Source organism: Anabrus simplex, chromosome 5 (genome assembly GCF_040414725.1).
Source record: "Anabrus simplex isolate iqAnaSimp1 chromosome 5, ASM4041472v1, whole genome shotgun sequence".
Lineage (NCBI taxonomy): Eukaryota > Metazoa > Arthropoda > Insecta > Orthoptera > Tettigoniidae > Anabrus > Anabrus simplex.
This window is the reverse complement of record NC_090269.1, coordinates 405,407,971-405,423,481: the sequence shown is the minus strand read 5'-3', so window position 1 is coordinate 405,423,481 and position 15,511 is coordinate 405,407,971. Positions and strand designations below refer to the sequence as shown.

General features: G+C 38.7%; 1 protein-coding gene across 2 annotated transcripts in view; it reads left to right on the top strand.

Annotated features, from left to right (window-relative positions):
• The window catches only part of LOC136875013 (gastrula zinc finger protein XlCGF46.1), a 60,174-nt gene extending 57,651 nt beyond the window's left edge, over positions 1-2,523 (top strand). For both annotated transcript variants that reach the window (XM_067148732.2, XM_067148731.2), the window contains one exon: positions 1,346-2,523. In XM_067148732.2, the coding sequence (XP_067004833.2) occupies positions 1,346-2,231 (886 nt within the window). In that variant the 3' untranslated portion in view covers positions 2,232-2,523. The remainder of the gene's footprint in view (positions 1-1,345) is intronic.
• Positions 2,524-15,511: the final 12,988 nt, after the last annotated feature.

Sequence of the window (15,511 nt, the reverse complement as noted above, 5' to 3'; positions counted from 1 at the left end):
TGATCTGCTTGCACGAAATCCTCCCAGGTATTCAAAAAAATCATCTGGTCGAACTGGCTCTCTACATTGTCTGGTAGAATACTGGAAATTACTTGATAGGCTACTGTTAACGGTGGTATACCCCGATAGTTGTTAACATCGCTTCGATCCGATTTCTTGCAAATTAAGTGTGCAAGATATGTTTTTGTCGCCAGATATGCCACTCTCTTAAATTCGACCAGAATCCGGATTTATGTCTCGATGTTTTTATCTCCGAGAGGTTTCGGAGCTTCCACAATGATGCCATCTTCTCTTAGTGCTTTCTAATTCTGAATGCGTTTGCTGGCGGTACTGATTTGCTTCAGAATCGGTTGATCAGATTGTATGTGGATCTCTGATGGATCTTCTTTGTGTTGCTTTTTCCTGTGACTCTTTATAGCTGAACGAGAAATTCTCGTTTTCAAGCTTTTATCAGAATATTTCCATTTTCTCAGGGTTTTTATATTATCAGTATTGATAGCATTGTATTTTCATACACGAATGAGCATCCTTTGTTTCCACACCTGACGGAGATCATTAAGAGATATTCCCTATGGGCATTCCAAAGAAGCTTGAAACATGTTTGTTCTTGGGTGTTGGTCACCCCTAAAATATTTCCTATCCTTCTGGCTTAAAAGGCACATCGTCAGTAAAGCTTGTTTCTCGAAGTGCCATAAGTGACATTTTGCGATTGTACATGACACCAATAAGTTGGTTCATATAACCGATTTTACAGAGGGTTTTAGTATTTATTTTTCAAAAGTTCGGGTTGTTTGTTTAAATTTTATTTTGTTGGTATTGGGGAACTAAACTTCTCTGTAAGCCTGAGTACACATGACTAGGGCACAGTAGATTGGGTACTCCCTGGGGTAGTGTCTTCTGCATTGCTGATGAGCATCGTAATTGAACTGATAAAGTTCTCTTCAAGAGGTGAGGCCGAGAGTCATCACGATCTTATCCAAGAGTGTTTCTGATTTTCTTGTTGCTTGTTGTTTTAAGGGGCCTAACATCGAAGGTCATCGGCCCTCTGACTTTCTCAGAGCGGCCCTGTATACAGTGTCATGTTTACTGTTAGACTGTGTCTTCATCAACGGAACCGTAGCCATGTATATCTCAATGTATACTTGCCTGACAAGCTCATTTTAATGGCTGTGTCTGCTCTCTGTGGAGTAAGGCTGCTTTGATTATTTTTTCTTGTGAAGTTACTTTGTAATACGAAAAGAAACACTTCATTCTGTATTTTGAGTTACATCTTAATACTTATTTACCTTCTTAATACTATATCTGATTTTAATCTCTTGTTTTGAAAACATTTATTGTATTCCAGTGTGGAAAATATTGCAGTAGTGACCAGAAGTCGTGTGGATGCATGTGCTAGTTCCCGCAAAATTTTATGGACAGTACGTGACCAGATGTGCCACATGCGACCGGATAATGTATTCAGCTCACAAACATTGTGTCACACTGGAAAAGGGAGTAGCCTTACAAATGACATCAAGACTCAATTTAACGACCGCCCTGGCTCTTACTGTTGTAAACAATGTAAGAAATGTTTCTCGAGTAAAGGTTATCTTGCGAAGCACATGCTTACTCACTCACGTATGAAACTATACAAATGTAATGAGTGTAATAAAGAGTTCTCTCAGCAAGGCAGTTTGAAAAAACACTTGCTATCTCACGGCGAACGCCCATATTCTTGTGATGAATGTGCTAGAATATTCTACCGGAAGAGTGACCTTACAGCTCACATCCTCAGCCATTCTCGAGAACGCCCACATTCTTGTACTGAATGTGGGAAAACATTTGTTCGGAGGTGTCACTTTAACCGCCACATTGTTTGCCACTCTCAAGAAAGCCTTTATTATTGTAGTGTATGTTCCAAGGGTTTGAGTCGAAAATCTGATCTAATGAAGCATATGCTCACACATTCTGGTGAACGCCCGCATCTCTGTAGCATATGCGGAAGAACGTTTCGTGTGACCTCTAATCTGTATTGCCACATGCTGACTCATACTAGTGAACGACCGTACTGTTGTGATGAATGTGATAAAAGCTTCAGAGAAAAGTCTTCCCTTACGAGGCACGTTAAAACACACTTCAAAGTACGTCCGCACTGTTGTAATGAATGTGGTAAGAAGTATACTCGAAAATCCGGATTGAATAGGCACTTGCTCAGTCACACTAAGCATGTACCACAGAACGGCAACAAATGAGATATACTTTTTTTCCAGACTGAGGATTATACCCTTCCAGACAGATGATCACCTACTTAAGCCCGTACTGAGTGTCGCAGTACAGTTTCTATAAACTATGATCTAAAGAAATTCATACTGACAATCATTGCAGAAATGTAGCACCTTTTTCGTAATTGAATAAAAATGAATTCCTGCACACCTTCCACGGACTCTGATAACATCACGGGCTAGCCAACAGCGACAATGTTGTAATGTGTTATTTATCCTTGCTTTTTGTTGGTCATTTAATCTTAAAGATCAAATTCTTGCCTACTAGACTGAACGACCATAATTTCAGGAAATAATAATGTATATAACGGTACTTTAATATACAAGTACTTTTTTTTGTAACTTCCTTCTTGTTTTACCACTGTAAGGTAACTGAATGAAGGACAATCCATGGCGGTGTATGTAATATTACCTTTTTAGTTGTGTACTCGTCGATCACACCTGTAAGTCATATCATTAGGGGCCGCAGAATTATGGTAAATGCAATGTCGTATTTTTAACATGTCTTTTCTTTAATGTCACAGCTTATCTCTGCTTAAGTGTAGTAGAGTTTTACTGTGTCAAATGATGGGTTTACCCCAACGAGCTCCATCATAATGTGGTATCTGCTCATTCTGGAGGGAGGCTTTCTAAAATTCCATTTGTAGAAATATCTTCAAAGTGCAGTTGTGTAGACACAACACTGGATTTTGGACGTTTCCTTTCTTCTTTTTAAATGGAATAAAGTATGGCTGCTGAACAACCTACTGTTCTGACTGACGATTTAGATTATGCATTAATATTATTGAAACTCTTTTGCACATGTATTTGGTATACACCAGTGCTGAAGTCTGCAAATTTCAAAATTGTCTTAAAACCATTATATATTGTTCCCTTATAAATACCACATTGGTAATGGCCAGAGCCACTTAGCGGATCCCAAGGCGTGCTCTGTCCACAGCAGAAAATACACCTGAATTAATTAACATCTTGGCTATAAGTGTGGGGGAATGTACTGCATAATCTTAAATTTATGGTCAAGGCTAGAGACACACTACAAATGATAATAGACAGACAACTGCATAAGATTAAAGAAAATCTTCATTAATATAAGAATTTTAAGGGAATGTTATTCAGTTCAACAAATTAACGGATGAAACATGTCATTCAAAGTATATCTCTTGAAGGAGTCCATCTTTATGTAAGCAGTATGCGCCAATGTACGCATTTATACAGCAATAAATTGGGCTGTATTCTAACATGTCACTCTTAATGACTGGCAATTTATGTTATCTAAGCATTTTGAATTAACATTTGTGTTCCATGTCTGCAGATAAAATTCTATGTTAACGTTTCGGATAGTTCATAGTAGTAAATATACACTACAACCTAATTGTGCCTGCGAATACATTGATACAACCTTCCACTTGAACAAACAAATAAAAATTACTGGTGGATTTACTCGCCTCCGTAGCATAAGAGTTAGTTTTATTAGCTGCCGTCCTCGGGGGCCCGGGTTCGATTTCCAGTACTGCCAGAAATTTAAGAATGGCAGGAGGGCTGGTATATGGTTGAAATGGTACATGCAGCTCAAATTCATTGGGGTGTGCCGGAAAAGAGGTGCACCACCTCGGGATGAGGACACGTATTTATTTTTACTGGTATATTTGAACCACATACAACATCAATGAAACACAAATTATTGCACTCATGCTGTCAAATTTTCCAGACATACAAAACATGCAACTTCTACACAACAATGATCTCGACTTCGCATGTAAGGGAACAGGCTAAAATTGAATCACTCTACTTTCTTGAAATAAATGGCATCACACTCAAGATGCAATACACGAATTCTGCTTAAATTTTGTCCTTATTTCAACATTATTAGTGGGGTAAATTGGGTCTCTGGCGCCTCCTCACGGACCTATGGCGTCACAGTGCAGGCTGCTCTGGAAGAGTGGATTTGGGTCTCCGGCTCCCCCTCACGGAGCTATGACGTCACAGTGCAGGCTGCTCTGGAGGTGTGGATTCTTAACCTCACAAGATGTTATAACTACACGCTGACCATGTGTACAGCCTTAAACTCACATAACGCTGTTTACGAGTGCAGGATTTACCACACAACATGCTACGCTGTCCACGTGTGCTGGCTTAACCTGACTAGGTAAGATGGCGGCTATATACTTTTCTTATGGGTGTAAAATTAGAGACCTTCCTCAGGATCTCGGTGCTGAGCTTGGAGCCCTGAACATATGGCGGCTACACTCTGTTCTAAGGGGACTGTGTATGTTGGTGTATGGCTGAATGCATATGAATTGCTTATATAAGTATAACGCTTGAAAGTTCCATCTGGGTCTCGGAGCTGAACATGGAATTCTGAACATGATGGCGCATACTCATTGTACTAATGGTACTGGTGAGATGATGTAAGGCTTATAGCATATGCATTGCTTGTATAAGAATAACACTGGTAGGCAACCTCAGGGACTCATAGCTGAACTTGGAATTCTGAACAAGATATCGCTTATACTTTGTTCCGTTGGGACTATGGAGATGGCGTAAGGCCTAATACATATACTTTACTCATAGGAACGTAATTTTGGAGAGTAACCTCGGTGGCTCAAGGCTGAACTTGGAATTCTGAACAAGCTGGTGTCAGTACTGTTGATTTAATCTGTCAGGAACACTGAGTTATTTTTATTTTTGACTTTCCCAGCTTATAGCTATAAACCCCTAGAGATTATAACGTTTTGTTCAGGACCGGAAAACTGTCCCATTACTACTGTAGGTGCCTTCAGATATTTTGACCCGTAACTGTCTTAGGGTATTAGCTATGCCGCATACATGCAAATGAATATTAATCTAACAGACATTGTATCGGTACATTTAATAAAATCATTAACAGGCGATAAGGCCGAGTGAAGTACAGTAGGTGCGAGATTGTCTTATCAGCAAACGAACTGACCCTACAAGAAGGCTCATTAATGTTGAATGACTTTGTTAAGGCAGGATATACAATATTGATAATAGATAAAGTCAGGGATTCGGGCGCCTCCACCTCCCGCGGGAAATTTGAATTTTGGCGGGAGATTTTAATTTTGGCGCGAGATTTGAATTTGTAAACAAAGCCACGTGCTTTTTGACAGCTGTCATCCGACAACAACGCATCGGTAAACTCATTGCTGCCCTCTCGACTGGCCTAAACCTCAGTGCTGCCAACTAAACCTCACTAGCGCGAGTTTTGAATTGGTAAACAAAGCTACGTGCTTTTTTTGACAGCCACATGCTTTTGACAGCTATCTTTAAACAACAACGCATCGCTAACCTAAGTGCTGCTATCTTGACGGGCCTAAACCTCAGTGCTGCCAATTAAAACTTACTAGCGCGAGATTTGAATTGGTAAACAAAGCCACGTGCTTTCTGACAGCTGTCATCCGCCATCTTGCAACGCTAACCTTAGTGCTGCCCTCTTTACGCCACTGCTGGTAATCTAAAATCCGCGTGCTCTTTTGACAGCTGTCATCAGTCATCTTGCATCGCAAACCTCAGTGCTGCACTCTTTAGCTACTTACCTTAGAAATGTGGTGGCGGCAATTTGAAAAATTCCACGTGCTTTCTTGACAGCAGCCATTTTAATCAACAGAGCATCGTGCTGCCATCTTTAGCTACTTACCTTTGAAATGTGATGGCGGACAATTTGAAAAATTCCACAACCTTAGTGCTGCTATCTTTACTGTACTGCGGGTAATTTAAAATCCACGTGCTTTCTGATAGCTGTCATCCGCCATCTTGCATCGCTTACCTCAGTGCTGCTTTCTTTACGGTACTAAACCTTATCGTGGTGGTGGTGGTGGGAAATTTAAAATACACATGCTTTATGTCAGCTGTCATCCGCCATCTTGCATCGTAAACCTCAGCGCCGCACTCTTTAGCTACTTACCTTTGAAATGTGGTGGCGGCAATTTCAAAAATTCCACGTGCTTTTTTGACAGCAGCCATCTTCAATCAATAGAGCATCGTGCTGCCATCTTTAGCTACTTACCTTTGAAATGTGGTGGCGGACAACTTGAAAAATTATACAAACTTAGTGCTGCTATCTTTACGGTACTGCGGGTAATTTAAAATCCACGTGCTTTTTGACAGCTGACATCCGAAATCTTGCATCGCTTACCTTAGTGCTGCTATCTTTACGGTACTAAACCTTATCGTGCTGGTGGTGGGAAATTTAAAATCTACGTGCTGTTTTAACAGCAGCCACCTTTAATCAAGGGAGCACCATGACGCTATCCTTACGGCACTGCGGGTAATTTGAAAAATTCTGTTAGCTGTCATCCGCCTTCTTTAACCAACAAAGCATCGTGCTGCTATCCTTAGCTACTTACATTTAACATGTGGTGGTGGTAATATGAAATTATATCCAGCTGCCATCTTTAATCAACAGAGCACTGTGCTGCTATCTTTAGCTACTATTTTGAAGTGTGGTGGCGGGTAATTTGAAAAAATTCCGTTAGCTATCATCAACTTTAGTGCATACGCGAACCTAACCTCTTTTCTACTCTCTTGAAGGAGACTATCCTTAGTTTACGAAAAGATACCCTTTCTGACGCTAATTAGCGCTTAGAAGTTACTACACAAGATGGCGGCGGCTGTTATGCCTACCTCCTCATCCTCCTCCCCTGCCTTCTCTACCTACCCGCCTCCTCTGTCAAGGCATAGCTTTATCGAACATGCATCGCGAAGGCAAGAGTGTGCAGCGATAACATTATTGTGCATGTTTAGGCTTGCGGATTAAAAAAGAAACATAACAAAACTAAAATCGAACACTGTACTCGATACAACATGTGTTTAGAACATGTTAGGATATACCTTTGTTCTAAGAAGATCAGTTTGAAACATAACATCACTAGAATCGAATACTGCGATGGACGTCGTTAACTTCAACATGTGATTAGAATATTGATGTGTTCAGAGCAAAAGTACAACTTCAATGATTTGCCTAGTGTAAAAATCAAAAACACACTGTGCACATATCGCGTAGCTAACTCGCTCAGTAAACGATATAGCAAAAGTACAACTTCAGTGATTTGCCTAGTGTAAAAATGAAAAACTCACTGTGCACATATCGCGTAGCTATCTCGCTGAGTAAACGATGCAGCAAAGTACAACTTCATTTATTTGCCTAGTACGAAAATCAAAAACACTGTGCACAAATCGTGTAGCTAACTCGCTCAGTAAACGATATAGCGAAAAATAACCTTTCAATGATTTGCCTAGTGCGAAAAACAAAAACACACTGTGCACATATCGAGTAGCAATACTTCAATGATTTGCCCAGTGCGAAAATCAAAAAGCTACTAAGAAACCATACCGCGTTGCTAACTCGCTCGGTTACACATACCACGCAGCTAACACGCTCGGTATTTGTAAATACACGGGTAATCGACTAGAACGCTAATAAATGTTTTGTAAAAATAGAGAACCGTATTGCGTAGCCAACTCGCTCGGTCACTCGCTTAGTAATTACAAATGCATTACAACACGACTAGAACACTGATATTCACATACATGTTACTCTTTTTTCGAAACACACACGGACAAGAATGTTGCGAGATACTACACCTGACATACTTACATGTTAACAAATAGGAGGATGAAAAATCATAAATGATTTGTATGCATGTTGTCTCCTCCAAGTTGTAAGAGCAAACGGAAGCAGTACTGTGAGTTTGTGCTACAGCTTGCTTAGAACGTGAACGGAAGTGGCATGTTATCTCAGAAAAAATACGCACGACCTTGTTCCTGCATACACACAAGTCAGACAGAAATAAAATGATGGATACCGAGATTCAAATCCTGGCAACTTATTACCTTTTGCCATCAGGAAGGGCATCCAGCCAGATCCTTATGTTTCATGTTATTTCCTCAAGCATAATTTCACCAACATCAGTTTCCTCCTCCCCATGAGCTTGGCCGTTTGCAACACCACCAGGATGATTTCCTTTTACACTGAGAAGATGTTCAAAATATTCCCTCCATCTCTCCAGTGATTCCCTGGGATCTATTATGAGTTCACCTGAATTACTCATAACACTGTTCATTTCCTTTTTGCCTATCTTCCTAAGATTCTTTATTACTGTCCAGAAAGGTTTCCCTGCTGCTTGACCTAGTCTTTCCAGGTTATTACCAAAATCTTCCCATGACTTCTTTTTGGATTCAACAACTATTTGTTTCGCTCTGTTTCTTTCATCTACGTACAAATCCCTGTCTGCCTCGGCCCTAGTTTGGAGCCATTTCTGATAAGCCTTCTTTTTACTTTTACAGGCTGCTCTCATTTCATCTTCCACCAAGATGTTCGCCTTTTACGATATATTTTGATTGATTTAACATAATATAGTCCATAGCACACTGCCGACATTGTAGCCTTTGTCAAACACACTAGTATAAAACAACTTTTTTAAAAATGTAACATCTATACCAAATGCTATGATTGAATTAGTGATAGCGACGACGACACGTCTTGCTATGCATACGTTAATATGTCATACACATTGCTACACTTGTTTAAATGTTGTAGTTCATTATGTGAAATTGCATTGAATATTCTAGGTAGGAACAATTTAAAATATTCGCGAATGCATTGTATGTGACTTCCAAATCATCAACATCAATGTCCCACTCCAGTCGCCTGTGTGTTTTTACTTCCAAATATAGAAGATAATTTTTGCAATGAAATAATATGGAATCCTTTGTTGACTTGTTGTGGCCGGTGCAATGAAAGGAAAACTGGTACTAGGTAGTGGCATTAAACAGCGAAGACAGTAAAATAAGGAAAGGACAAAACATATTTACTTGATGAAAGAAAATGTATATATTATTTAAAAAATACGAATTGTGAAACATATTCCAGGTGATGTTTAACTTTAATCCTATCCTCCAGCATGTCCTAAATTATCTAGTAGTAATAATGTTGACGTGCTTTGAGTTATGATATAGAAGAAAGAAGAGGTAGAGGTTCGAGAATTAAAAAAACACAAGATTTAAAGTATATACTCTTTATTAATCCATGAATTGAAGTTGTTATTAAAGCCAAGCCATTTAACATACAGTTTATTTCCACAACGTCGAATAACACGTTCGATAGAATAGTGATCAGGATATTTTGTTTTCTGCAGTTGTTCGATGTAGAATTCTCCTTCAATAGGCTGTCCTCTGAGATCGCGAAATAAATACGGAACTGGATTAGTAAGCTCAACACTCCCATTTGAAAACTTTCAGTGCTCCAGTTAGTGGTGCAAAGATAGACTTGTGTTTGCTGATGCTAACAAAATCATCTTTAAAGCGATGGCGGAACGAATCAGCCGTTTTGATTACAAGATGAATAGCATCTAGGCGTGATGTATTCTTTGTAACAAGACGTGTCTTTGTCCCGATAGTGCGACGAGGTGTATCGTAGGCAGACACGAATCTAACTAGCAGTTCAATCCAACGATATGAACCTTGAGCTGTAAATTCTCGCCACATCAATGATTTGAGTGTACGATTAAGGCGTTCTACAACACTTGCCTTGAGAATGCTGAACGTAGAGTAGTAATGAGTGCCAAGTAACACGAGGTAAGGGGAAAAATCCTTGTTGTAAATCTCTTTGCCTTGATCAGTTTGAAGAAGCCTTGAGCAGCGTTTTGATTCTTAAAATATATGTTCAAATGCGTCTTTGACTTAAGCCGCTGTCTTAGAACGCACAGGCTGTGCAAAAGCAAACTTAGAGAACACATCGATGACAGTAAGTAGATACTTATACCCCTTATTGCTAGAAGCATATGGAATCATTTCTGCTAAGTCTGCTTTTCAGAGATAATCTTTTCCGCGTGTAATAACGCGTCTGCGACAGTAGGTAACTCGTGTGCGATGCTTACCTTTACAGGTGAGATCTTATCTTGACGAGCCATTACTGAATAATACCCGCATGTCGTAACTGTCTCTCTATTTCTAGAATTTCTGATTCGTGACCTGTGTAAACAGCATTTTGCGATGCTCTTATAATTTGTAATCGTTCAACAAGTAAGTTACGGTCATTCCAGTATCTTACGTCTACGATCGGCAACAAAGGCTTGTAAATAACATTAAGACCACAAGCAGTTAGTTTATGTGACGGAAACAGCTTAGAAATAAACTCACGATTCTTGTGACTCTTATGTGCATTTACAGCTTCTATCCTCTTGGAATTACATCGTGTTGCGTCAGTAGCAAAATTGTTTTATATTTTCAAGATCATCTTGTAAAATTATATCCTTATCAGGTATTGGTGAGAAAAGTTCTAAGAGTCCTTTAGTAGGTTTATAGGTAACACCTTTTACGACGAGTCTGCTTTGATTAATCTTAACATTTGCATTTCCTGTCCAAAACAGTCGTCTTCATAGCGAATACCTTAGGTGGTGTCAGTTTGTCCTGTAAGGAGTTTTTCTTTATAAGGAACAAAGGGAGAACCATACCTATTTTGAATAAAAGTCCTAAGCTGTTTACATACTCAGGCGTAACCTCAGATAAACAAGGTAGATCTTGCGTTGATGTGGTAGGTGTTTCAGCAATAACATCTGTAGTTAAAACTTAACACGCTTCGATGGTGAAGTGTCGTAAATTTCTTTTTCCTCGTCCTCTTCTTCCTTATCCTCTTCTTCCAAATCCTGCTTCTCCTCTTCCTTATCCTGCTTCTTCATGCTTTTGTTGTTCATGCTTCTGTTTATCGTACGATGTCTGCATAGAAACACAACTTGTAGACTGTGGCAATGAAGTAGAATTAAAAATTTTTAGTGGTGTACCTAGTTGTGTTTTCAAAAATAAATCAGTGCCTACTTGAATACGTTTTTAAGCTATTTAAATTTCCGTCGAATATTATTTCGAGCATGGATTATATGTTTTGTAATCTCCTTGCTAGATGTTAACATGATGATGGTTTTGATCAAGTTGTGACTGTAATTCTGTGTTAATGCATATAGAATGATCGAAACCCATGCGATATCGACCATACTGAACATAATTTTCTTTAATAATAACTAAAAGACCGTAACGATGTGATGACCAACATGTAGCACACACACACGTTTAAAGTCATTGAATGTCATATCAGTGTTAATATGATCATCATACACATGGCGCATGCTGCCTACAAAGAACAATAATATTTGTGTTGTTGCGTATCAACTCCTCAGGCACGCGGGAATAGGTATGACATAAATAGATGCAATCAACATATTTATGTCGCCCAATACTAAAGTATGCACGAATAACGTTTTGCTGTTCTGTTGCGACATCGCCAAAGATTATAAGAGAATTGGGAAGCACATCATCCGGTGATGGTACTTGCTCATGTGAATTAAATTCAAAATATTTTATTCCATCTTTAACCAGATCGTGCATTACAATTTGTAGTATAGTATATTGCGGTAAACGTAAATATTCTCGATGTTTATACCATTTAAAGAAATAATGAGTGTAAGTAAAAGATTTGTCTTCCCACATCCCGATGGGCCAGATATAATACATCGAATAGTAAAAGGAAACAACGTTCCATGACTTTTTTTGTAGTTGTACTAGAATTAGTTAAGAGATGTGGCACAATGTCACAAACAGGTAGTGTGTCTTGCTGCTTTATAATCTTCATAGTAATTGAATAATAAAGTAGGCAATAGTAATATATATCAAACGAAACAACAGGTAACGGACAGTTTATAATTTGCTTTTGACGAGTGAAGTCGTGTACAGAATGGTGAAACAACGATATCCAAACGATATGAAGAAGGAGAAAACTAAAATTGTTGGATGGAAAGATGTTGTAAAGGCTGCACAAAAAGCTATTTGAGGGGAATACAATCAAGGTGTAGCTATTACTAAGGCACTACGCGCAGCAAGAGAAAGAATTTCTCCGAAATGCAGAACAATGTTTTGTAATCGTTCGCGAATTATTCCTTACCAAAACGAGGAGGATTTCTTCTTGCGCTGTTTGCTGGACTAGCAGCTTTAGGGTCATTGCTAGGTGGTGCTAGTGCTGAAGCAAGAACTGTTAAGACTGTAGAAGAAGCGAAACAACAGTTGAAAGAGAGTGAACGTCATAACAAGACGATGTATGCAATTGCATTACTAGGGAAGTGCGTACACATGAAGCTAACGCCACACAAAAAAGGGCTTGGCATCTATATATCTCCAAAAAACCGTCTACTGAATGCAATGCCACATCGAGCTCTAACCCACGAAGAAGTTTTTACGTCTGCTAAACAACTAGGTATTCATTATTTTCGAGGTGTGTATATGCGTGATCAACTACCAGTGTGCCCACGTGAACGTGATAGTACCGTAATTAACTTAGACATGAGTCGCGAATTTGGAACTCATTACGTTGCCTACGTAAATCTAAAGTATAGTATTTCGATAGCTATGGAGATTTACATCCTCCAATTGAACTCATACGTTATTTCGGAAGCAGAGCGGACATTGTTTACAATAAAAAAACATGTGCAAAAGTTCAATACACGCATGTGTGGACGATTAGGTCTATGTTGTTATATCAAACCCCGACAGTAGGCAAAGAGCATTAGTGTGCACGTGATGACTAACGGTGAAAGAACGTTCTCTGTACGTGGATAAGGACGTGAAACAACCGTCTACTTTAATCCACCGATCGAACTCGGTTATCAGCTACATATTCTTGGACTTGTGTTCTTTGAAAGCTACAATAAAATCTATAATGTGCGTGATTGTATAAACAAGTTCTATTATGATGAGTATGTGCTAACCCTACAATCAGGTAGTTATTCATTAGACAATATTCATGACTATATTGAAAGTACGTTAATTCAACAGTTTAGAGAAGACAGTTTTAGTAATCACAATTACAAGTTCTCAATTACTGTAAGCAACATTACACATAAATGTGTTATTGAATCATCATATAAGATTGACTTCAAATCACAACCTGATTCGATCGGATCATTGCTTGGATTTTCACCAAGGGAGCTCCTACCAAACGTACGTTATGAGTCTGATCAACCTATAACACACTTCGATGATCATCATGCGAACACTACTTGCAATATTATTAAAGACTTGAATGGTAATCAACAAACTTTGCACGTCCTACACGAGTTGATTATTACAGAGAAACGTGGATATACTTTTCGTGAAAAACCGTCAGTAGTTCTTTATCTTCCTGTGTCTGTAGAACATACTAGTAACATCACTCTTAGGCTTGTAAATAAACATAATCAGCTTATTATTTTAGATCGGCACACGTACGTAGCTTATAAACTTCATCCTAAACCAGTATGAAAAACATCTATAAAACCCGGTGTATATTCCGAAGACATACTACATGTTTGCGAAGATTCATCGAGTTAACAGATAACTATAAGCAGATAATCCAAGATTTAGGTTATACTTTACTACCACAAAATGGAAGAAATGCTAGACATTATGAACACACCTTATGGAGGTGTAGTGCGAAGTGAGCTTCATTCTTATCAACCTTTCACGTTTGGACTAAATAACAATGATGAAATTCACTTTATCATTAAACAGCAAGACGTATACGCCGTACCACACGAAAGCTACCTCTATATTAAAGGGCGACTAGACAAGTCAGATGGAAGTGGACCAAGCACATCTCAACTAAACAACCACGGTCTAGCTTTTCACTTTTCTGAAGCGCGATATGAAGTAAATAATGTCGATATAGATACATCGAAGAATGTTGATATTACAAGTGCAATGAAAATGTTCCCTTCTTTTGTGACGGATGGCAGGATGGTGTCCAAAAGCTACTAACAACTGGATAATTAATGAGGACGGAACTCTTGCAGATATATTATCATTAAGCCCTATTATGGGTTTCGCAGAAGACGTTACACGTATTATAATCAACGCAAAACAAGAGTTAATTCTGATCCGTGATCGAAGTGATTACAATTCTCTTAAAGCAGCAGAAACACCAGTAGACTCGAAAATTACACTTCATCGTATATTGTGGATGATTCCACATGTAACATTATCTGATCGAGAAAAACTTCGATTTCTCAAGATTGCAGAGAATCGTATACCATTACCTACATGTTTTCGAAGTTGGGAGCTGCAGGAATATCCTGTATTACCACCTACAAACAAGCATAGCTGGGCTGTTAAAACGTCACGTTATTTTTTGATATCAAACCCATCGTAAATTCAATCATGAAAAGGATAGCTCACAGTTTGATCACTATAAATTAAGAAATATTAGACTATATGTCAACGGAATTACGTATCCATGCGAAAACATGGGCATTAATTTTGAGAAAATTTAATTTGGGATATGACATGTTTTGTGAATTCCAATCGTCGTATTATCAGAAAGAAGATCGTACGCTATTTTCGCCTGAAGAATTTAAAAATAAAGCATTGATTGTTGTTATAGACTGCTCTTATCATGAAGAATCTCACTTGTCGATATTCGTTTAGAATTTGAAACCACTGAAAACATTCCTGCTAACACAACAACGTATTGTCTTATTATTCATATGAGTGATGTTACTTACCACCCGCTAACAAATATTGTTGCATGACTATAAACAAGGTTAGCCCTTTATCATGAACATTAGTATATCCTTCGACATCGTACGCTATGGATCAGGCAGTAGAAAAAGACTACACGGTTACAGAAAATCGTCTTGATAACAAACAAAACTGTCAATGTGCATGCTGTTTGCATGCTAATACGCAACGTCTTATTTATCTCACACAAGTGAGGCTGCCAAGATGTTCTATATACATGGAACTTTGTATCAGATGCCGAAACATCTGATTCAATACCATCAGGGTTTTTATCTACGTAAGCCGCTCCTTTCGTAAATGATTTCTGCGACAACCTACCTCTCCACCGTAAGATATTGTGCCATATCATATATGCCCCAAATAGTAAAGTAGGTAATATCGTGTAATATTGTGCATTTAATACATGAAGGGATTTCTGGTGCAATAAAGAAGTTGCGTAATGCAAGATCTCGGCAGCGCGTGGCATCAGAAATAAGTTGTTATCTTCCATAGTAACAGCGAGCAGCTGGGGTATTTTATATGTGTCAATCGGGGAATTTACGAGAGTATTTGAGAGCGGTCGATTCAAAAGAGACCAATCACAGCCCTGGAAGCGAAATTGCGGAATGAAGGGATATACAGAACAAACGAAGTCAGACTTAACAACTTCGAGATTTGCTGCACTATTCTTGATTTAATTAGGCAATATGTTATAG